This window comes from Lynx rufus, unplaced genomic scaffold, assembly GCF_022079265.1.
Source record: "Lynx rufus isolate CCGP_SWC_20201006 ecotype Redwood Valley unplaced genomic scaffold, mLynRuf1.p SCAF_1, whole genome shotgun sequence".
Classification (NCBI taxonomy): domain Eukaryota; kingdom Metazoa; phylum Chordata; class Mammalia; order Carnivora; family Felidae; genus Lynx; species Lynx rufus.
Window position 1 is genome coordinate 14902787 of NW_025814823.1, and position 24644 is coordinate 14927430.

The 24644-nt window shown below is 38.9% G+C and overlaps 1 protein-coding gene across 5 annotated transcripts in view; it reads right to left on the reverse strand.

Moving 5' to 3' along the window:
- The window catches only part of DCLK1 (doublecortin like kinase 1), a 335556-nt gene that overhangs the window by 305953 nt on the left and 4959 nt on the right, over positions 1 to 24644 (reverse strand). For all 5 annotated transcript variants that reach the window (XM_047075683.1, XM_047075677.1, XM_047075741.1 and 2 more), the window contains exon 2: positions 10362 to 10708. In XM_047075683.1, coding sequence (XP_046931639.1) covers positions 10362 to 10708 — 347 coding nt within the window. The remainder of the gene's footprint in view (positions 1 to 10361; positions 10709 to 24644) is intronic.

Consider the following 24644-nt stretch of genomic DNA (forward strand, 5'->3'; position numbering starts at 1 on the left):
GAGACTGGCTGCTTTCCAGAACATTGTGGATGGTAAGCATATCTTGCTATTTGATGTTAACATCGATGCTCAGGCTATGCAAATACAACTGCTAAATAAGCTAAAATTCGTGTTTAATTCCATCTACCAACTAACAGCCTGGATTTATCATCCTTAGGTCTTTGTATTAATGTTCCATTTGTACTGCTTAGTTGCCTGAGCAGTGCTTCCTCATCTTTAATGTGAATATGGATCATATGGGGATCTGGTTAAAATGCAGATTCTGATACAGTAGGTCTAGGGTGGGGCCTGAGAGTCTGCATTTCTACAAGCTCTCTGGTGGCATTACTGCCACTGTCCTCAGACCACTGTTGGTAGCAATGCTTTTAAGAATATGGGTGAAGCATTTACCTGAGCATACAGCAGGGCTTTTTACAACTTGTTTCTGTTGTATAACTAGTTATCTGTTCCCATACTATTACTTTGAAAGTGTACACCACTTCCCGTACTATTATTCTGAAAATACATTAAATGCCTACCTTTTTTAAAAGATAATGCTTACCTTGAGTTATTTTCCTCCTAAGAGATTTTCTAAAAATAAAATGCTGATTTTATCCTACTACCTGAGCCAAGGTGAGTTTAGTTTATGGTCTTCCAAGTAGAGAAAAAGAAAGAGCAGAGCAATCTCTCCTAGTGGCACTCCCAGCCCTAAAGTCCTGTGATTGTACATATCAGAATTTGAGCCACAAATCAAAATCAAGAATCATATGTAGAGTTTAGGAAGCAAAACAAATGAGCAAAGGAGAAAATTTAAAAAGAAAGAAAGAAAGAAAGAAAGAAAGAAAGAAAGAAAGAGAAAGAAAGAAAGAGAGAGGCAAACCAAGAAGCAGACTCTTCAGTATAGAGAACAAACTGATGGTTAATCAGAGCGGGGATATAGCGAATGGGTAAAAATAGGTGATGGGGATTAAGGAGTGTACTTGGTGCGATGAGCACCAGGTACCGCATAGTGTTGAATCACTCTATTGTACACCTGAAACTAATATTACACTCTATGTTAACTAACTGGAATTTAAATTAAAACTAAAAAAAAGTAATTTAATAAATATTAAGCATCTACTAAGGATAGCCAAGAATATAGAAGTCAATAAAGCATTGTCTTCTTTCCCTAGGATGTTTCTGTCTTACACAAGTGCACAAATGGTTACAACACAAAGCAGAAATGATCTGGCACAGAAAGAAAATGACCTGGGTTTTTTCCTCCGGGAAAGAATCATAAAAGATCATTGGTGATTGTGCTCCCATTGACCTAAGAAACCTAAGTTATCTGGTATTTATGGAAGAATACTAGACTTCTTTCATCAGAGAGGCTTTGGAAAATGTCTACAGTTTTTTCCAAGAGGGTTCTAGACAGTGAGGATGAATTCTGAGATACTCTTAACCTCCAATAACTGGTTGCATTAAACAACATCTCAAGAGTCACTGCTCCATGTTGGCTTTTCAGTCTGACTTTAGAACATTGCTACTCTCAGCCATGAGTCACAACACGAATAGAGGCTGTGCAGATGAGCCACTAAAGAGGAAAGCCTACTAGACAACTTGTGCAATTAAGCAACAAAGTTAGAGAGGAAATGGCTTAATAATTTCAAGACATTTCCTACATGAATGTACAGGGTGTCATTTGAAATGACAAGCAAGAGACCAAATCATAAGCAGAGTAGGATCTGAATTTTTTTTTAAAGAAAAGGAAATAAAGACAATATATTAATGAGTACCATCTTCTCAATGAGACTGTGAGCCATTTTATCTTAATATTTATTTTCTCATTTACTACAAAATTCTTTACAATGATCTATATTAATCCTGTAATGGAAAAAGCCAATTAAGAGATAAATCTCCCATCTGTCCCTTTGTTTCTATGGCATGTTGTTTACAAGGTAGTTCAGATTTAAAATTGGATATTTTGAGTTCCATTTAATTTCTGAAACTGCTTTCTTTCACATAATTTAGTCTCAAGGATTTAAACTAATCAGAAAAATCTGCTGTAACATACTGTCCTCGACCACCACAAACACCCTTGAACACTGTACGTTTGTATCTCTGCAATAATTGGGCCAGGTGCTATTCATGTGAATCTCTTATTGGCCTGTCACCAATTATTAAATCCATAGGACATATTGATTAGCTCTTTATTCACCGGATGGCTAAGGCAATCTCAGGAAAATGTAGAGCAATTCTCCTGACTCAGACAGTGAAAATTTTCTAACAGAATATCTATTGTTTTCCCACAGGATAAAAGTTCTTTCAATAGAGGAAATGCTCTAAAATTGGCAGATGATTTTTTTTTAATTATCCTAGCGTCTTTAATGAAGCAGGAGCCTGAGCTAGAAAACAGCACCATGATGAGCACCTTACAATCTGCAGTTTCCACTGCCGAGAGCACCACCGTCGCTGATAGCAACACACAGCCACAGCCTGGGGTGACCACTGGGTTCCTAAATGGCCATGACCCGTACTTCACAGAACACTGGAAGCAATGTCTAATGTCAAATGTGTAGCACATGACAAACTGGTCAGTCGCCCAGTCAGTTAGCTATTCAGTTATTTATTGAACAAGCATTTATCAGGTCAGGCCCTCCCTTGAGTTTCAGAAGCCAAGAAGATACCTTCCCTAGCCTCATCCTGTAAATTCTAAAGGGGAAGAGAAGGCATAACAATTGTCAACAGGCCAGCACAATCAAGAATTGTAGGGCCATCTACAATGGACAGGAACAGAGCCCTCTCCCACGGAGAGGAACTGTCAGTTCTACATGAGTTAAGTCAAGAAATGTGTTATAGATGAGGCTACCTTTGAAATGAATCTTGACAAACGAGAAGGTTCTTGCTTTGCAGAGATGTGATGATTCAGTGAGATAAGTATACATATAGCAACTACCCCAGAGCACCAGGCACGCAGGTGTTCAAGCACTGATGGTAATAATAATGGTAATATTACTATATTGATATAATGGGTCACTGATAAGATACCCTTAAGGAATAACTGGTACAACTGAAGAGAAGCAGGTGAAGAAAATAATATCTGGGTTACATCCACAACTGACAATAAATGGAACGATAAAAATAGAGTCATTAGTAGTTTTAGTTACAGTACAGGCAATGGAAACAACGCAGAATGACTAACCCTATATTGACAAAATTATACAACTATAAATGTCCTGTACTTTTAAGAAAGCCTGGAATAAGACGGCAGAAAGGAGAAGGACTAATATTTATAGAGGACCTACCATAAGTCAAGCCAGGGCCTTTGCATACATATTTTCTTAATTAATTATCCGACCAATATTGTGAGGTATGCACTATTATTGCCATTTTAAAGCAGAAACTAAGAGGCCATGGGTGGCTCAGGCATTTAAGCATCCAACTCTTGATCTTGGCTCAGGTCATGATCTCACGGTTCATGAGTTCGAGTCCCACATCGGGCTCTACTCTGACAGCATAGAGCCTGCTTGGGATTGTGTCTCTCCTTTCTCTCTGCCTCTCTTCCACTTGTGTTCTCTCTCTCCTTCTTTCTCAAAATAACTAAATAATCTTTAAAAAAATTTTAAGGAGGAAACTGAGATTCAGAGAATTCAATTGACTTGCAAAAGGCCAAACAGCCAATGAGTGAAAAAGTCAGAATCTGATCTTATAAGTATCTTATCTTAAATTCCATGCTGTTCTCATTATACTATGAAGCATTTTCATGTGAGAAGTCACAATTAAAAAGATAATTTTTAAAAATTCCTTCAACACATTTAAAATATGATTTATTTTTCAAAAACAATTCACCCTCAGCTTTTCAGGTATAATAAATACTGATACTTGAATACCTACCACAGTGTTGAGTTTTGTCATGTGCATTATTTCATTTAATCCTTGAGACACCTAATAAAGCAGGTATTATTATTATTCCCATTGCACAGACAAGAACTGGAATTAAATTAAAGCTTAAAAAAAAAAGAAATGTCATTTAATAAATATTAAGCATCTAATAAGGATAGCCAAGAATACAGAAGTCAATAAAGCATTGTCTTCTTTCCCTAGGATGTTTCTGTCTTACACAAGTGCACAAATGGTTATAACACAAAGCAGAGACTTAACTCTTCCCAGTGGAAGAATAGATTCCAAGGGTTGAGGACAGACAATGAGGTGTTTGAAACTAGTCTATAAAAACAAGTGTTCTTCCTCCATATTATGTTACTTCACATACCTGTGCTTAAATTACAGCATACCTAAGCAGATTTCCTCATTACAAGTAAATTCAATGTACTGAATTTTCTTAGCTTCAGTGATCAATAAAGTGAGGAACTAAGTTAATTTTCCAGACCTGCACAAGAAACTAGATCCAATGAGATTTCTCAGACTGAAATCTGAGTGCAGGCCCCACTGACTCTAAAGTCCAAGTTCTTTGTATCACTCCAACATGCTCCTTAAGGGCACAGGAGACTCACAGGCCAAATCAGGGCTTTATGCTTTTGCAAAGCAGAAGTCACCTCTAGGAGATGATCCCAAGTCCATAGTCTTGTGAAAGTGCCCAAAGCACGTTCAGCATACCAGAGAGGAGGGCCAAGGAACACATCTTCAGTTCTAGAGTAGGACACAGGGGAACTTAGAATTCATTTATAGCAAATTCGTATTCAATTTACAGAAAGCTGACTTTTGCTAAGACTAATGTTAAGCCTGAAAAATATACATCACAGGAACCCATAATTAATTACATTATCAGATATGCTCAGCCGGAACGAAAGGACTTAACTCTTCTCTATTTGGGGGAATTAATATCTATGTAAGGACAGATGTAGCTTATAAATCCTAAATAGCAACAAAAGGTATATAACCTAAAATAGCACATACTATCCTGGACACCTTAATTCTCTAACTGAAGTACCATAATTACTCTTAAGCTCCTTTTTCTTTGAAAATGGCTAAGACTTTCCATCAATTCAGAGCTCTAACAAATCATGAAGATGGTTTAACATGTGCTCTGAGCTTTTGCAAAAAATTTTAATTTGACATTTTAAAGTGTAAACTAAATTACTTGTATCAACTGTGTTTTTATATCAATTGCAAACAAAACTAAAAGGTGTTCCATTCACTTTCACAACACAGATAACATACCAAATCATATAGTAAAAAAATCTGTCTCCCAAGAATGAAGGCTTTTAAATATGCTTGAAGAAGTTAATTAGAGCAGTCACAGAAGTTTATTTTAAAAAAGGGGGGGGGGGGAGTCACTATTACCAACAGCTACAGAAAATATCATTTTCTAGTCCAATCAAATCCTATTACGTCCTAAATCCCTTCCTTTTCATCTGAAAACCTATGATCTTCACATTTTCTATGCTCATTAATTGCTCTAGCCAATGTCAGATGTGGTAGCAATGTGTACCACTTTGTTAATTGGTAAGGGCAAGCAATGTCCTAAGGTCTCTAAACTCAAGTTTGGACCATTTCATTCTTACTTCAGATTAGAATAAGGTATGAAAAACCAAAAGGAAAAACATCAAAGACCATCTTGTGGTATCTGACTGACAGATTCCAGTTGATCATATTACCATTTCCTGAATTCTAGTAAGCTCATTATACTAATTAACTAAAATAAATGGCTGCAATTATTATGACTCATTTACAAACATCTTTTGAGCTTTGTGTTTATAATAAACAAGGGGATTCAATGATCAAAAGATACAGAGAAGGGTGCCTGGGTAGCTCAATAGGTTGAGCGTCCGAGTCTAGATTTTGGTTCGGGTCACCATCCCAGGGTCGTGGGATCAAGCCCTGAGTCGGGCTCCACTCTGAGCATGGAGCTTGCTTAAGATTTGCTCTCTTTCCCTCTGCCCCTCTCCCCTGCCCACATTCTCTCTCTCTAAAATGAAAAATAAAATAATAAAGGAAGCTCTTTCAGGAAAAAAAAAAAAGATAGGAGACAACATAGAAACTGATTAACTATTGACAGCTACTGGAATTTCCTGTACACAGCACTATAGTCAGAATGTTTGTGTCCCCCTCAAATTCATACATTGAAATCTAACGCCTAAGGGGATGGTGTTAGGAGGTGGGGCTTTTGGAAGGTGATTAGCACATGTGGGCAAACTTCTCAAGCATGGGATTAGTGCCCTTATAAAAGAGTCCCAAGAGCTCCTTAGCCCGTTCTGCCACTGCAGAGGACTGTCCTTTTGCAGAGGACACTGCAAAAGGCATGGTTTATGAACCAGGAAGTGGACTCTCACCAGACCAAGTCCACTGGCATCTGGACATTGGACTCCAGCCTCTAGAACTGTGAGAAATCAATTTATGTTGTATATAAGCCACCCAATCTGTATAGCATTTTTGTTACAGCCACCCAAACAGACTGAGACGCAGTTATGAGGTCTGTTCTCACAGTTCATCATTCTAAATCTGTTTATGAGTACCTTGCTTTAGCTCAGTGATTCCTAGTGTTTTGTATAAGGAAGACAATAAGCTGTTTGCTCACTCTAGCATGTTAGCAGTGGTGGATTTTACAAAGTGCATGACCTACGTGAAATGTCTGTAAGATAAAAATATAACATACTTGACTGAGTTTCTCCTCTGCTACTAAAGTATGCTGCTATTTTGTATGGATCTTCAATATTGAGGAGATACTATGGGGATGTGCATGCATATGTTTTCTACTTAAAGAGCAATCGAGTTTATCATTGCTATATTTCAGTGGGGAAGGGGAGGTCATTGGGAAATGCTTTATCTGTGATTTTTATAGTATAAATTGTCTGCTTAGACACTAGCTGTTCTAAGATTTGCTGTTGTTTACATTTCCAAGAAAGGATTCAGTAATCACAGATTTGGAAGATTTAACAGCTCAAGACAGCCAGATTAGCTGTTCCAAAAAAAGGAGTCAGGAGATACACAAGTGTATCTTTTGTAGCAAATCTTGTACCTTTTGGGTTTACTTTATTACTTAAAAAGTAGTCACACTCCAAATGACCTCTGGGAAGAGATGCTTGGCGGGGTGAGTGACTAACCCACTGAAAAATCCCAATATACAGAGCCTGGACTGGGGCAAAAGGAAAAGATCCTCACACCCTGCAAAGGCTCCCTTTAGATATGGAGAGAAGGAATATGATTACAACCTTCAGCTAGAAAATGCCCTCTTTCCTTCTTTGGGGGCCCTTAATCAAGGCCCAGTACATAATGCATCACTGAAATTAAGGCAAGGCAACCATTTCCTTGACCTCCTAACCTTGCTGGCAAAAGGGTCTGGTCACACCATGAGCAGAGGTCCCCTGAAAGGTGTGAGAAGGAGAAGCAGAGTTCTGGCAGAGCTCTGAAAGGTGTGTGCAGCAACCTTTACTGAAGCTTCAATGCTCCTGAATAAAGAACGGAGCTGAAATGATTGGATAGGGTTTGCTCACAAACCGACTGCTGTGAACCTCAACAGTCATCTGGGGAAACTGCAGCTTCTTGCAAAATGTTTTCTACATGGTACCACATTTCTAATATGTTGATTTCCTTATCTCGGCCTAAAAACCTCAACAAAAAAAAAAGGCACTGTATAATGAACTCTTGGTTCGGGCTTAAAGCACACCCAAAGGCAAGACAGCAAGGAGGCCAAGTGATGGGAGGAACAGGTGAGAACGGCATGTGGTCTATGCCCTCCAGTGCCCATCCTGGGTAACATACGTAACAGCAGGCAAGGGCTCTCCCACTCTTCATTTTCCCCTGTTCTGTTGTCAAACAACCCAGAGTCACCAGTTTCCATCCCGTGGGTATATCCGCAAGCTGACTAAGGCAATGAGAAAAGCCATCCCTGCTTACAATTCGCTTGTTCTATACTATGTCACTTCAAGCATTCAAGCTATTGAATTTTTAAACAATTATATTTCCTCAATACAAAAAAAATACCTTTAAAAGCTTTTTAGTCATTGGGTTTTGCATATCATTTTTGGAGATGATACGAGGGCTGTTACACTATTAAAACAAACAAACAAACAAAAGAGGTGAGACCGTGAGCTGAAGAATGAGGTCCTGCTGACAGGACAGGACCTCAATGCCACAGTGGGCAGGGTACAATGGTGGTTGGCTTGGGGTTCCGCTCTACCATGGCAGAGCATCGTGCCACAGGAAGGCTTGGAGAAAACTGGTTCATTCTCAGAGGCTTATCAAGCCTTGGTCTCTGCCAAGACTGTCAAAGCATTCTACTCTAACAAACCTCTCATGGGGGGAGATTTCCCTTTGGAGCAGAAACGATTCTAAAGACTCCTGGGGTCCATGAGGAAGCATCTTTGTTCCTACTGGGAACCCAAGCAAAAAGTCTTTATATTCTTTCCACTCTATCTTCCAATTCGTCTGCAGCTTTTCACCACTCTTGCTATGAAGAGAACATGCAACAACAGAGGAAATGCTACAACAGCAAACTGAATGCCACACACACACACACACACACACACACACACACAGCCGAATGCAACCATCAGCAGAATGACTGCAAGAAAAAAATACGTAGAAAGCTTTCAGATGATATTTCCTGGACAAATTACTCACTTGAAAATTCTTTCTCATGGGCGCCTGGGTGGCTCAGTCCATTAAGCATCCTACTCTCGATTTTGGCTCAGGTCATGATCTCACGGTTCGTGAGGTTGAGCTCTGAGTCGGGCTCTGCACTGACAGTGCAGAGCCTGCTTGGGTTTCTCTCTCTACTTCTCTCTCTGCCCCTTCCCCACTTAGGCTCTTGCATGCATGTGTTCTCTCTCTCTCTCTTTCTCAAAATAAATAAATAAAGAGTAAAAAAAAAAAAAAACAAAACAGGTAAGCTCTCATCTTGGGAAAATCCAATAGAAAAAATGCAGAACTACAAAATGGCTGAGTAACTCATTACAAAGGGAACCACTGAAAGGTTTCAAAGTTTAAATGTGAACCTTGCTATCTTATGTTGCTATAATTCACAAACCAGCAATGGACTTTTTGATCAATGACATCCAGGCAACACCCTCTTAGATCTAGAAGATTGAGAATTTCATCTCTCAGAATTCCTATCTACATTACACTTAGGGGAGACAAGTTTTATGAGACAAGCAGAATACTGGTGAATATAAATGAACAACTGGCAGATATTCCTTCTTTCCTAATGAATTTTATAATTTAGAGCATTTGAATGCCTCCCTAGGGGAGGAATTCTTTCATGACTAACACTCTTTCTAGTAATTGCATCTATTTTTAATTCATAAAATTTGAATGTGTGTTAGCCTTCGAGAACTTGTACGAATCTTCTATTTAATAAAGATTGACCTTGGGGGGTGGGAGGGAGGGGCGGGTGGGTGATGGGTATTGAGGAGGGCACCTTTTGGGATGAGCACTGGGTGTTGTATGGAAACCAATTTGTCAATAAACTTCATAAAAAAAAAAAAAAAAAAAAAAAGATTGACCTTTTATTTTTTTAAAGATTAACCTTTTCATTTATGAAGGTAGTTTGATTTTAATATGTACTCTACATACAAATCACTCAAATTACACCTCAAAATAATTTTTAAAAATCACCTGGACAGGTCCACATTAAAAACTAAATTTCAGGGAAAGATAGTGTGCTAAAAATTATAATCTTAAACAAAAGACATTTATAAACTCTGAATGACCAGCAAATCGCACTATACATATATATATATATATGTATATATACATATATATATATATGTATATATATATTCAGCTCACTATCAGGATTCTGGCAAACCTTTATAAAAGTCCACACAAGACTTCTCTTTAAGTTCACCCCTCCTCTTCATTGTTGATTCTGAAATCATGTTTTCAATACAAGATGTATAATATTCTAGAAATATGCCTCTTAAAGCCATTCAGATGGAAGTATGTCATTCCTTTCATATGTACTTAAAAATCTATAAAATTTAAATAAATCTCACTAGCAAACATTAATGAGACATAAAGTATTCTTAGTATTATTTCGACCAAAGAAAGGAAATGAGATTTTTTGCTAATGGTCAGAGTTTACATCTCAGCCATGCTTAAGGCTATAAGACATTACTACATGAAAAAAATTGAAAATAGACGGCTGAACAGCACCATTATGTTAAGCAATTAATAACTGGAAAAAAAACCCAGAAATCTGTTGAGTAGCCATTTAAGCTTCAGAGAAAGATATTTTACTTTATGCTTATGGTTAATCCTGTCTACCTCTATCCTCGGTCTGGTTTGAGGCCAACAGCTATGTATTTGCTGACTAAAGGACCCAACTCCCTCCACTTCAGTAAAATGCATGTTTCAGATCCCCTCCCCCCACCAAGGCACATGGATCCCCCAATTCCCTGGTTCTTCCCTGTGAAGTCAAGGTCATACCACAACAGCGCTCTTACCTGTTTCCCATCCAGGGTATACAGGCGTTTCACCACTCCCGAGTCCAGCTTGATGGCATCAGTTATGTCAGTGAGAACCTGCTCAAAGGAATGTGCGGTTTTCTTGTTCAGCAGAATCCTGACGGCCTTCCGTGGCTTCACCCCACTTCTGATGATGGTGACCAGCTTGGGCCGAATGAAATCCTTATTCTCCCGCACCTCCGAAGGGCTCCCTTTGGCAGTGGCCAGTGAGGACACTGCCCGGGAAGCCGAGGTGGTCTTGACATTCACCGACCAGTTGGGGTTCACGTTCTTGGTGTACTCCAGTTTCTTGAAGGGCTCTATTGAGCCACACACATAGCTTTCTCCTAAGGAAGAGAGAAATATATTTACATTTACACCAGGGTAAACTCATTTCCTTTTTCCTAGTCTTTGATTTTTCCTTTTCTACTAGAACTGAGAAATACTTGTGACTTTTTGAAGAATGGAAGCATGATTAACATTTAATGAAAAGAAACATTTTCTACTTCTAATCTGGCTCTGTTCAACAGCAGATTGGTATCCTAGGAGGGAAAAAAATCATCATTCTTCCCTTACTTCATTTTCCGACTGCTGAAAGAAATACTGACACTGAATAAACCTCAGAAATAAATAAAACTGAATTCAAAACAAAGTATTCTCTGGGATTTGGGGTATTTATCCTTGCAGAAAACTTCAAAACCAGAGGTACCTACACTTAGTAATAATGTAAATAACATAATTTGAAAATGGAAAGTGGATCAGAAAACAGCTTATTAAAATAGCTACGTGATTCATTGTATGGTGACAGTTGCTAGACGCTTGTGGTGAGCCTAACATAAGGTATGGAGAAGTTCAATCACTATGTTGTACACCTGAAAGTAATGTAACATTGTGTGTCAACTATACTCAAATTTAAAAATCTAAAAAAAAAAAGGCTATATAATTTATAAGTTTGATTGGAGTGTGTGCTAAGCATTTTGTAAAGTCAAGTAAAATTCTGAAAGCAAGCGAAGTAACTGTCACCAGCTAGCCCCCAAGACTTGACCTTTACTGCTCACGTTCTTGTACCCATCAACCTCTGTCCCATATTTTTCCTTAAGCTCTTCTTTCCAAGGTAGCTCTTAACTCAGACAAAAGACCAGACGGTCATAGCAACCCTCAAGCAATAATGACTGCCTGTTCAAAAGCTCTAGTGGCCCAAACCACCCAGACCAGTTTGAGCTTAACCCCTAACCCAGGCTGTTGTGCAGAATGACCATGGAGTGACCAACAGTTACCTTTACCTCATTACAATGCTAAAAATCACAGCCAGAGGTGGAGACATAACAAGCAAACAAAACATATGAAGAAAGAAGCATGGTCTGTCTACTGCGCCTGTTCCCCACCACCAAGTCTCTGTGTTTCCCCACCCCTACATGCTTAAACTTGGCTCCTTTCCCACCTGCGTTCCTTTAAAACTTTCCCTGGTTGTTAGGGCAGCCAGTCTGACGCCTTTGTTGTGACTGTGTCTCCCTTCAACTGCAGCTGTTGCCCCAATAAAGCCTTGCTTGTGCTTTTAAATTTTGGGTCCAGCCTCGTTTCTACCAGTGGTAGGTCCAGGGACCCGAGTCCAGAGTCCAGTAACATAACCACACTTCCTTTCCTCCCATCTACACATGGCCAAACACAGTGATCTACATACTCTAGGAAGGCCAATTCATATTTGTTTATAGGTAAAAGATTTTGAGAATGGTTAACTTATAAACTGTAGCTTCAGAAACTGACTCTAAAATAAATGTAATTATATAAGATGAATGAGGTCCAAGGATCTAATGAATAATATGGTGACTATAGGTTATAACACTATACTATAATTGAAATTTGCTAAGAGACTAGAATTTAAATGTTGTCACAAAAAAAAGATAAACATACAAGGCAATGAACGTGTTAGTTAACTAAATGGGGAGAATCTTTCACAATATATACATATATCAAATCATCATGAGGTATGCTTTAAATATCTTACAATTTTGTCAATTATACCTCAATAAAGCAGGGTAAAAAAAAAGAAAAGAAATTAATTACATTATATTTTTATTAAAAATGACTCCTTAACAGAGAATGGTTTAATGAAAATAATCAGACTATTAAGTAGATGTGGCTCACACAAAAAAGAAGTAACATATGTAACAAGTGATGATAAATCATTAAATGACTGATCCCATATATATACGTATATATATGTATATATGTATATATTTCATACATATATATATTTCATAAAGTTAGGTCAAAGTATTTTGAAGTTCAAGATTTTATAATGGCTTTTTTGTGTGTTAGTAAGTCTTTGTAACAGAGAATAGTTAAAACGCTAAAAAGCCTTCATAAATGCAGGTAAAGTGACCTGGGACTAATCCTGCAACAGCCCATCTACTTTTATCTAAATCCTTGTCCTATTTTTAACTTATGAGTGCAAGCATCCAAGGCCACAGAATAAAGTATTCACATAAAAATAATGGAACCAGGGTTTCAAAAATAGAAAATCACAGTTATACATGTTACCAAACATTTACTCTGTAAGTGCTCTTAGAAAACACTCTAATGTGTGTTTATACATTATATCTCACTAGACGTACACCTAGTACAAATTTAGCAACCCCCTTTTCTATTCACCTTCACTGGTCCCAACTATGCTTTTCTCAAGATTTATGTAGATACCAAAAACCTATGCGTGGGGGGTCGCAACAACAGTGGTGCTTTGTGGACAGACAGCACGAATGCTCCAATGGGAAACTGCAAGTCTGAGCTCTCAAGACCTGGCCTCTCCATGCACATGACCTGGGACAAGTCCCCTAGTCTTCTCAGTGGTAGTTTATCCATCCATCAGATGAAGGCTATTCCGGGGGCCACTGATCTCACCAGGCTTTGGTGAAGATCAAACGAGATAACAGGTCAAAGTGATCAAATACAAAACCACACAGGTGGACACCTGCTCTGGGGCTGCATTACCCTGACTGTGCAGTAAGCCCGAAATGAAAATTAAAAAACCAAAATTATTAGAGATCAGTGAGTGGGTCTTATAAGGTGCTAATTGTTTCTAACTAGTTACCAGGAGACGTCACTTTGGCTCCATTTCAATGCGACGATGCCCCAAATGTTCCTCAACAAGGCACACACAGCCCAAAATACAGCAGGCAAAACCAGACTGTCAGAATTCTGTGCTAATCAGAGATACGCAATTGTCTGATCATGTGTAAGTTTATACACTAAGCTAATAATTAAAATCAAAACAAAATGAGTAGTTGACACTCCAACAACAACAAACTTTTTAACCTTAAAAAATATATAATAAGAATAGGGAGGAATTTTAAAGTATTCACATTAACAATGTGGAGTGGGTTTGTTGAAAAAGAAAATAAACTTTTTTTTTTTTACATCTCCTTAAAGAACATCGAAAAAAATTTTAAAGCATGACAACTTTGAGAAGGTAATGCTGATTTGGTTCAAGTAACAATGATGGGAAGAAACTTGTGTTAAATCTGTGCTGTCACTTGGGCTCCTCTGTCTGGTTTACCACATTCAAAGACGGCAAAACAATCTTGGGGAAGGGTGTGAGACTCCAACAAAGAACAATCTTGTGCTACAAGGAAAGTAACTGCTGAAAGGAGAGACAGAGCTGGCCACCAAACCCAAGATCACACAATACTCAAACTGTCATTTAGAAGCTACTACACTATCCAGAGGGCGCCTGGGTGGCTGAGTTGGTTGAGTGTCCAACTCTTGGTTTCAGCTCAGGTCATGATCTGAGGGTCATGGGATCATGCCCCACACTGGGCTCCACATTGAGTGTTGAGCCTGGCTTGAGATTCTCTCTCTCCCTCTGCCCCTCCCCCCCACTCATGCTCTTGTTCTTAAATTTAAAAAAATAAAAAAAGAAAAAATCTACTACACTATTCAGGAATTCAGGAAGACAAGACGAGGTTTCCTTATGCTAAAATGCTTCTATAAAATTGTGCAAATATACTATTCGACCCCTCATTAAAAAAAATTTTTTTAATGTTTTATTTTTGACACACAGAGAGAGAGAGAGAGAGAGCACAGGGGAGGGGCAGACAGATAAACAGAAGTAGACTCTGTGCTGATGGCAGAGAGCCCAATGTGGGGGCTGAGACTCACAAATGCTAAGATTGTGACCTGAGCAGACCTCGAATGCTTAACCGACTGAGAAATCTAGATGCCTCTATTTGACCCCACATTTTGACCCCACATTTTGACTACGTTTCTTTTAATCATAACTCTGAATTTCTTCCCAACACTAGAGATACTGCCTCTGTCTTAATTAAAGTTGATTTATTTTCTGATTTTGTTAGAAAATAACTTTTCAGTTAATGTGCTAGTACCATTGACAACCATAAATCAGCAAATGTAATTATTCTGAATGGAAAGAATACATGGTCTTGATTTGGTTAAATAGCTCTGGGTATCCAGTGTTTGATCTCTCCCTAAATGGGGCCAAGACTGAAGAGATATGTATTATTCTTGATTAGAGAATCATCAATAGGTTTCATTCAAGTCCTAACAGAGGTATGAGTGGCAAAGGCCATTAAAAAATAAAAACATACAGTAAACCTCATAATTACTATAATAAACTTCCTATACACACAAAGCCATCTCAAAGTTTTATGGTGTAATTTTTTTTTTTTAATTTTTTTTCAACGTTTTTTATTTATTTTTTTGGGGCAGAGAGAGACAGAGCATGAACGGGGGAGGGGCAGAGAGAGAGGGAGACACAGAATCGGAAACAGGCTCCAGGCTCTGAGCCATCAGCCCAGAGCCCGACGCGGGGCTCGAACTCACGGACCGCGAGATCGTGACCTGGCTGAAGTCGGACGCTTAACCGACTGCGCCACCCAGGCGCCCCGATATGGTGTAATTTATACTGCAAAAATAAAATAAAAGTTAATTTAGCAAAACCAAAGTATATTTGAGCAAAATGGCCTACTATTGTGATTTATAATAAAAAAATATATACTTGGTCTTCAAACCATTTCTGGCACAGAGCTCCTAAAACCCTTGGAATTTCCTAAGTGATTAGAGAAATAAAGGCATCTTGATATGCATAAGGAGCCCCTTTCTACCACACCTGAATTTAGGTTAATGAGGAGACTTTGGGAAAGCAACTAACGATGGGTGACTGAAGCCGGGGGAACCAACAGTATAATTAGAGGGTAGGAATTTTCAGTCTCACCTCCCTGAGCTTGGGGAGGGGAGGAGGGATAGTGGTTAAATCCAGTGATTGATTGATTGGTTGATTGATTGACTGATTTTTTTTTAAGTTATTTATTTTGAGAGAGAAAGCGTGAGTGGGGGAGAGTGGCAGAGTGGACAGAGAGGGAGAAAGAGGGAGAGAGAGAATCTCAAGCAGGCCCCATACTGCCAGTGCACAGCCAGACATGGAGCTCGATCCCACAAACTGTGATGTCATGACCTGAGCCAAAATCAAGAGTCCAACGCTTAACCGACTGAGCCACCCAGGCACCCTAAGTCCAGGGACTTAATCAATTGTGCCTATATAATGAAACCTCCATAAAAACCCAAAAGGACAAGGTTCAGAGACCTTCCAGTTGGTGAACACATGAAGATTCAGTAGGAGTGGTGATCTCAGAGGCAGCATTTAAGCTCCAAGCTCTTTCCCTAATCCTTGCTCTATGTATCTCTTCCATCTGGCTTTTCCTAAATTATAAGCTTTTATAATAAACTGGTAATCCAGTAAGTAAAATGTTCCCCTGAGGTCTGTGAGCCTCTCTAGCAAATTCATTGAATCAAAGCGGGGGTCCTAGGAACCTCTTCTCTGTTAGCCAATCCATCAGAAGCACAGGTGACAACCTGGATTTGATTGGTGGCTGAAAAGGGAGGGGGGTGGTAGAGACAGTCTCCTGGGACTAAGCCCTTAACCTTGGAATCTGATGCTATCTCTGGGTAGATAGTGTCAGAATTGCGTTGAATTGTAGGACATCCAATTGCCGTCACAGACAATTGCTTGGGTGTTTGGGGGAAACACACACACACACACACACCAGAATCCGTGACCAGAATTTTATAACCCCAAATTTGCTTTGACAGTTTGGGATTATCACCTATAGGGAAGCTTAACAAGGATGGCAAGATAACAAAGATCACACACGGTTTAAAGGAAATGGTGTAACACCCTATTTAGAGGTAGAGCTGGGATTCCCGAACATGTTGATTTGCTGGGTGGTTATCATACTGCTAGTTTTGTCCCAGTTTATTCAAGCCAAAAATCTTTGTGTTAAGACCAATTCTCAACTTAAAATGTAATGTTCTGGATGTCCAACACACCCCAACAGACAGCTAGAGCTGCAGAAGCAGCATCTGTCTGAATTGCTGTGGCATTTACAAAAGCCAAAACATATTTGCTTTTCAGCAAAGATAAAGAAAAAAAGAGAAAGTAAGGAAATAAAGCATGAGATTATCTTTGGAACTGACCAATGCCTACTGAAATATCAGAATATGGTAATTTCTTTCCCTGAAATATTTAGGTACTTGGGGGATCTTGGAGAAATGGAATAATTTAGATTATTTTCAAGATACTAAAAGGTCTATGTTTTATTTGGTTTTCAAAAAAATCACATATGCATTTGTAAATTTATTATATTGCTATTATACAAAGTATGGAAATAAATGTTCTCTAACAAAGTTTATTATTTAAAAATCTGCAAAGTCAATTCTACTTGGCCATTGGCTCCCATTATGAAAGTAAAGGATTTCCACTTAAAAGAAATAAACTAAGTCACTACCGAAAACTGACAGTGATGTGATACCCAGATTCCTAGTTGACCAGGCCTGTGATGAGTGAGCTAGGAAGGTGTCCCTCCACAAGATCCCATATTAGGAGATTCTAGAAGTTTGCTCTATTTCCCCCTACTGCTGGAGCTTTTTCAGTGGCTCAGAGTTGTGATTTGTAAATTTCATATGTGACATCACTTAATCTCAGTCTGAAAATGACCCAATCTCTGGTTGCTACCTCCTCTAGGACTTCTTTAAGTTCCAAAGGTGGTATATTTAAAAGTACCTTAAGTGAGAGATACCTATAAAAATTTAATTTTTCCAGAAAATAAAGTTTCTCATTAAAAACTCTAGCAATTAAAATTTCTCTTGTGAATTATAGTAAAAACTGCAGAAGACTCAAATATATATTGAGACCTCGGAAAAGAAACTGAGTAAATTACGTGAAAGATACTATTTACATAATAAAATATAAAGTGCCTTCTGGATATTGTATTTTATGAGCCTATCTCAAATATACACAGCAACATTTCATCACCTTCCTAAAAGGCACTGGTTCAGGTAGACAATTTTGATAGTGCTATTAAAGGCAAGAGAAAAGATTCCCCAAAGGTACTTTGGGTCATTCTTCCATGGAAGTCACTCATAATATAATAGTACATAAAAATAAGCTTACAGAAAATAAAATTTGAATGTGTATGTCAGGCCTATGGAAAATGTCAAGTTCTTAAATTCAAAGCAACAGAAAAATAACATAAAGAAAAAAAATTGAGAGATCCAAAATTTTACATTTACAACCGATATAAATGAAAAGTGGAGAAACTAAAATAAAAAAGAGAAAACAGACTAAGGATCTACACAGAACAACGGGTTACTATAATGTGCAAAGCTTATTATAATTCACAAAAATGTAAGGTACTAAAATATATGACAAAGGATAAAAACAAAATAAAATAGAAATAGAAAACACCACTAGGGACATTATAAATTGATAACCCTTTTTGAAAGCAACATGGCCACCTGTATTTGGAACCCCAAAAATATATATTCTCATTGCTAAAAATTTCTCCTAAGCACATCACAGAGTAACAAATAACAAAATTGCAACAGATACGTACAGCACTTGCCATAAAAACTAAAAATTAAATACCAACTCCTAAGTCTTTAATAATAAGTACAAAATCTGAATTTGCCATTCTGGGGAGTGAAAACAATCCTAAGTCATGAGCTTGTTTTCAAAAGAGCTTAGAAAACAAGATGTGTGGGGTGCCTGGGTGGTTCAGTCAGTTGAGCAGTTGAGTGTCTGATTTCGGCTCAGGGCATGATCTCGCAGTTCATGAGTTCGAACCCCGCATCAGGCTCTGTGCTGACAGCTCAGCTTGGAGCCTGCTTCAGATTCTGTGTCCCCTTCTCTTTCTGTCTCTCCCCTACCCATATTCTGTCTGTCCGTCTCTCTCTCTCTCTCTCTCTCTCTCTCTCTAAGAAAAAATAAAACATTAAAAAGAAGAAAAGAAAGCAAGATGTGTAGGGGCACTTGGGTGGCTCAATTAAGTGTCCGACTTCTGCTCAGGTCATGATCATGTGGTTCATGAGTTCAAGCCCTGCAATGGGTTCTCTGCTGTCAGCAAAGAGCCCGCATCAGATCCTCTGTCTCTCTCTCTCTCTCTCTCTCTCTCTCTGTCTCTCTCTCTGCCCATCCCTGACTTGCTGTCTCTCTCTCAAAATAAATAAATAAATAAATAAATAAACAAACAAACAAACAAACTTAAAAAAATCTTTAAAAATGAAAAGAAAGCAAGATGTGTATGAAAAGATTTCACAAGGCAGTAAGTGATAATTGCTAAATACGTGGTCGAGGCAACCCTAACTCAGAAGAGAAAGAAATCACTTCTCACTTCCCACTGAGTGACCAATAAAGAAGAAATGGAATTCATGGTGACCTCAGAAGTGGGGGTAGGATTCTTCACTAGAGAAAAGAAAGAGGACAGCATTTCAGATAAAATAAAAACAATAATACGCTCTACTACACAGTACAGCCAAGGGATAGTCTGTGAGATATTAATATGTCTTTCTCAAAAGACCCAGGTTTCAGAAAGCTCCCATTGGTTTCAGCGTGAGGGAAGGGCTGGAGGTAGGACACAGGGAGAGAGAAGTTGAGAAAGCTACTATAACAGACCAGGAGAGGAGATGGAAAATTGACCTTTACACCTCTGCACTGGGGGCAGAGAGAAGCGGATGCAAGAGGAATACTTAGCAGATAGACTCGACTGACTAGACGGCAGAGACTGGCAACTGTCTGGATGTGGGACCCAAAGGAATCTGAGTCACATGATGAAAATGAAATAACATTGAAACTTCCATTTTGGTTGACTTCCCAAGTACCGTGATAGGTAAAATAAGAAGGGAACCAGGTTTGGACTCGATGCTAAGGAAAGAAATTCATTTGGTTGTGCACATACTAAATTTGAAGTTCCTAGGAGCCAACCAGTTGAAGATTTCCAGCAAGCAATTAGAAATATAAGCCTGGAGTTTGGAAGGAGACGCACGTGACAGCTGCAGAGATGGAACTGAAGAAAACGTTCTGGGAAACCATGCCCAGCTGGACAAGAAGAAACCCAGGGCAACACCAGTCTTCAAAGAGTGCCCAGAAATGGAGGAGCCGCTGAAGGGAACAAAGACAAATCAGGTGCCTGGAGCCATGGAAACTGAAAGCTGGTGAGTGTGTGGCTGGAAGAGAACCAGACATCAGCATCCAATGCTCCAGGGACATCATTGAGGATAAGGATTCCTAAGAGATCACTGGCCTGGCCACTAAAAGGCCACATGTGGCCCTATAATGGCCACTTTCATTCAGTAGTGATGCTGGCTACTTTCATTCATCCATTCATCCATCTATCCATCCATTCATTCTCTTTCCTCTTTCTTCCCATAATATATTCAGTACTTACAACTACCATGCTGGGCAGTAAGGACACCAATGGTTCCCTGAGTTCTTGAGACTTTGATATAAAATGAACAAGTATATTACAGTGTCATGATGCTAATTAAGGAGCTGAAGTATGATTGCAAGTTGAGGAAGTATAGACAGCATATACTAATATTTCTTACCACAGAGCTCTGGGTTTGAGAGGCCAGAAAGACCAAGGCAAGAATGTTTGAGATTGTGGGAGATTTGTGCATCTGTCGGCTGAGGGATGAGGGTGGAGACACTATCGGTAGAACAGGTTATTTGAATGTCTGCCATGTAGCAGATCCTGTGCTAACCCATGCTATTTAACCTGCAATCCTCAACACAACCCTATGAGCGAAGTATTAGCACACCACTTATCAGAGGGCACAATGAGGCACAGAGAGATAGGCAGCTGGCTCAAGGTCACATGGCTGGCAAAGGTGGAGCCAGGGTTCAAGTCAGGTGGTCTGACTCCAGAACCATAATTTAACCACGACATCATTATGCACCCTCAGGAGGGCACCCATCTTACAGTCCTCGCAGGAGAAAAAGGGAAGCCGGGAGACAGGAGAGCACAAGCAAAGAGTGCAGCCAAGCTCACTGCTGAATGTATCAACGGGTAATAAGAGACACGGCCAGAAGAGAAGGAAGGGCAGGAGAAGGGCCACTGAGAGAAATACATGCAACATTGTGGGCTGTATTCCATACGTAAGTGGAGAGCCATTGTGAAGCAAAGGTATGGCACAAAGTGGTTTGTCTGTGGCCAGGTTTACATAGGCAGGAAAACTAGTTTAAAGACTATTGTATGGGACATATGCGTGTCCTAAAGGATTTGACCTAAGAGAGGCTACAGAATGGAAAAGCAAGAAGGTGCCTGAGTAGTTCAGTTGGTTAAGTGTCTGACTTCAGCTCAGGTCATGATCTCACAGATGGTTTGTGAGTTTGAGATCTGCATCAGGCTCTGCATAGACAGCACAAGCCTGCTTCGGATTCTCTGTCTCCCTCTCTCTCTCTGCCCCTCCTCTGCTCATGCTGTCTCTCTCTCTCTCTTTCTTTCTCTCTCTCTCTCTCTCTCTCAAAAATAAATATTTAAAAAAAGGAATGGCAAAGCAGGGACAAATGCAGATTCCATAAAGAAGACAAAAACATTGAAAAAGAAAAACTAAGACATGTATTTTTAGCTCCAAAGCCTATTGTAATAGTACAGGGAAGAGATGACAAGTTCCAAGTGGTAGGAATATGAGGAGTTATTATTTAATTTTTTAAATGTTTTTACATCTTTCAGATTTTCTACAATGCTCACTGTGTAAAAATGTATCACTCTGGCAGTAAAAAAATAGTAATATTGTGATGAAGACTTGAAAGCTATAATAATGATGGTGGAAAGGACAAACTGAAGAAACATCTTAAGCAAGATCAACAGAATTTAGTAACAGCTTGTATTTGAGGGTGAAGAAGAGAAGTCAAGGGGGATGTTAAGTTATACGGCAATACGATTTCACAAGATCCAGAATATGAGAAGAGGAATAAACTCTGGGTAATGGAAAAGAATGAGGTCACATTTATGCATGTTAAGTTTGAAAGGACTAAGGACAAGAGTATCAGTTAAATATATCCAGGTGCTGGGAGTGCAGAAGAAAGGTCTTATTATTATTTGGGAGAAATGGGCCTTAAGAGTGGTTAACATAATCAGACTTGATGACATCATAGTAGATCTAAAGACAAGTAAGCGTTGGTCATCTAAGGGTGAGAAAAGTAAAGAAGGAAATCGCAAATCACCATTAGAACATCATCACAACAATTACTGTAGACAAATCCACGAGTAAATGCCAAAATTCATGAGCAAAAGCTTAAGGAGAAGCAAGACATTCACGGAGGCTCAAACTTTCTCCCCCAAATATTTATTAGCTACAAAGGGAAAAATAGTAACTTTAGAGTGAAGGACACTGGCAAATACCACCTTAACCAACTTATCATGGTTAATCTCACCAGTAATAAGACACAGCAACATCCTATACCCTGAAATGATGCACTGAAAGGAACACAGCATCATTTCTGTGGAATTCTTGCCACAAAGAGATAACTTCAATCTAATCATCAGCTAAACCCAAACTGAAGGATGTTCTACGAAATAACTGACCAAAATGGCCAAGTCATTAGAGACCAGGAAAGACTGAAGAACTGTCACAGCGTGGCAGAGATGAAGGAGAGGTGACAACTAAATGCAATGCGTGATTCACCAAAAATAAAAGGCCACTAGTGGAAAATTTGATGAAAGCTGAAAAAAGCCTGTAGTTTAGCTACTAGCATTGTTCCAAAGGTAATGGTACCATGGTTGTGTAAGATGTTCCATTATGGGAAGGGCATCTGGGAACTCCCTACCTTTATGACAATTGTATTAAGTCCACATTAATTTCAAAATAAAAACTTTTAAACATGAGTACGGTAGCCTAGAACAAGGTTAAATTGAACCCCTATCTCACACTAACATTTACTAATATGACATCCATTAGAATACTTTTTAAAATGAAAACACAGGGCACCTGGGTAGCTCAGTGGGTTAAGCATCCAACTCTTGATATTGGCTCAGGTCATGATCTCACAGTTTGTGAGTTTGAGCCCTGCGTTGGGCTCTGCACTGACAGCACGGAGCCTGCTTGGGACTCTCTCTCTCCTTCTCTCCCTCTGCCCCTCCCCTGCTTGCATGTGTTCTTTCTCTCTCTCTCAAAATAAATAAATAAATGTAAAAAAATTTTTTAATAAAATGAAAACATAAAAATACTAGAAGAAAATGAGGAAACTGGCTTTATAATTACAGAGTACAGAGAACCCAAGAGGCATGAAAATCAAGCCATGAATGAAAAGCCTGATACATTTGATCATTTCAGGTTTTTTTTTCAATCTGCATGGCAAAAAAACACAGTAAACAATGTCACTAGATAAAGGACAATCTGGGGAAAATACTCTCAATAAATATCGCGAAGAGCTAGTATCTCTAAAAGGAAAAAGTCCAAAAAAATAAAAAAATAAAAAAATAAAAGGAAAAAGTCCTACAAGTCAGTAAAAAAAGACCCCGATCTGGTAGGAAAATGGTCAAAAGCTATGAATAAAAGAAACAAATGCATTTTAATTATATGAAAAGATGAAAATTAAAACAATAGATACATGCTTTCGTCTTCATAAGAGTTGGCAAATAGCAAAAAGTTACGCGAAACATTGTCTTGTTGAGGGTATAGGAAGACAGCCACTCTCATATATTACTGGTAAGTGTGTAACTTGGTACCACATCTATGAAGAGGAATTTTGCAACAGCTCTTTAGACTTTAATACTTGTACCTCTCTATCCAGCTTGTACCTTTCTACTACTTCTGGGAATTTGTCCCACAAAGATTCTCCAACATGGATAGAAAACTTATACCTAAGGATATTCACTGCAAAACTGCATCTAAGAACAAAGGATTGGTCACAACCTAAATGCCCATCAATAAAAGACTGGCTAAATAAATTAGGGCACGGTTGTATAAAGGAATACTATGAAGTCAGTAAAAAGAACATAGTAGTTCTAGATGTATGATATGACCTATTGTTAAGTGCACTGAGCAAGGAACAGAACTAGAAGCACAGTAAGTTACCTTCTGGACAAATGATAATGTATATCCTAACATGCACCGATATCTGAGATGATACTCAAAAATAAAAACAAGGGGCGCCTGGGTGACTTGGGCGGTTAAGCGTCCAACTTCGGCTCAAGTCACGATCTCACAGTTCACGGATTTGAGCTCCATGTCGAGCTCTGTGCCAACAGCTCAGAGCCTGGAGCCTGCTTCGGATTCTGTCTCTGCCCCTCCCCTACTTGTGCTCTCTGTGTGCACGTCTCTCTCTCAAAAATAAATAAACATTAAAAAAAAAACTTTTAAACAATGAACAGTAACAAAAACTAGTAAACGGTTTGCTGTGGGGGAATTTGAGAGAGAGTATGTTTTCTAGCTGTTTAAGAATGAATTTCAAAAGTTTAATATAGCAGGGAGAGGCGCAGATATAAGAAGCCAGTGAATTAGAGAAACAAAGAAATCAATAACACCACATCAAGGGAAATAAAAATCTCCAGGAGAGCTGGGTGACCGGAAATCGTGGTTAGAGATTCCCTAACTGTGGGGTGAAGTGTGGATTTATTCCTGAAAGGTTCATTCTGATGGAGACTTGGGAACATCTCTTACACAGCAGCTCCAGAGTCAGACAGTATCTAGGGTGAAGTATGGGGGTCAAGGTGTGTGACAGCTGAGAAAGAAGGGCACTCATTTCTTATACATACATATCTGCTGTACAAATTAACTTACTTCTATCCAAAGGACAGCATACCTGAATAGTATTTATGTTAATGCTTAAAGGAAACATCTTGGCCTTCTTTTACCAACATGGCACAAGATGTTAAAAGAATGCTTATTTAAGACAGCAGAAAGATTCATGGTTGCCAGGGGTTAGGGAGGGATGAAAAGATAGAGCACAGAGGATTTGTAGGGCAGTACAACTATTCTGCGTGATACTAC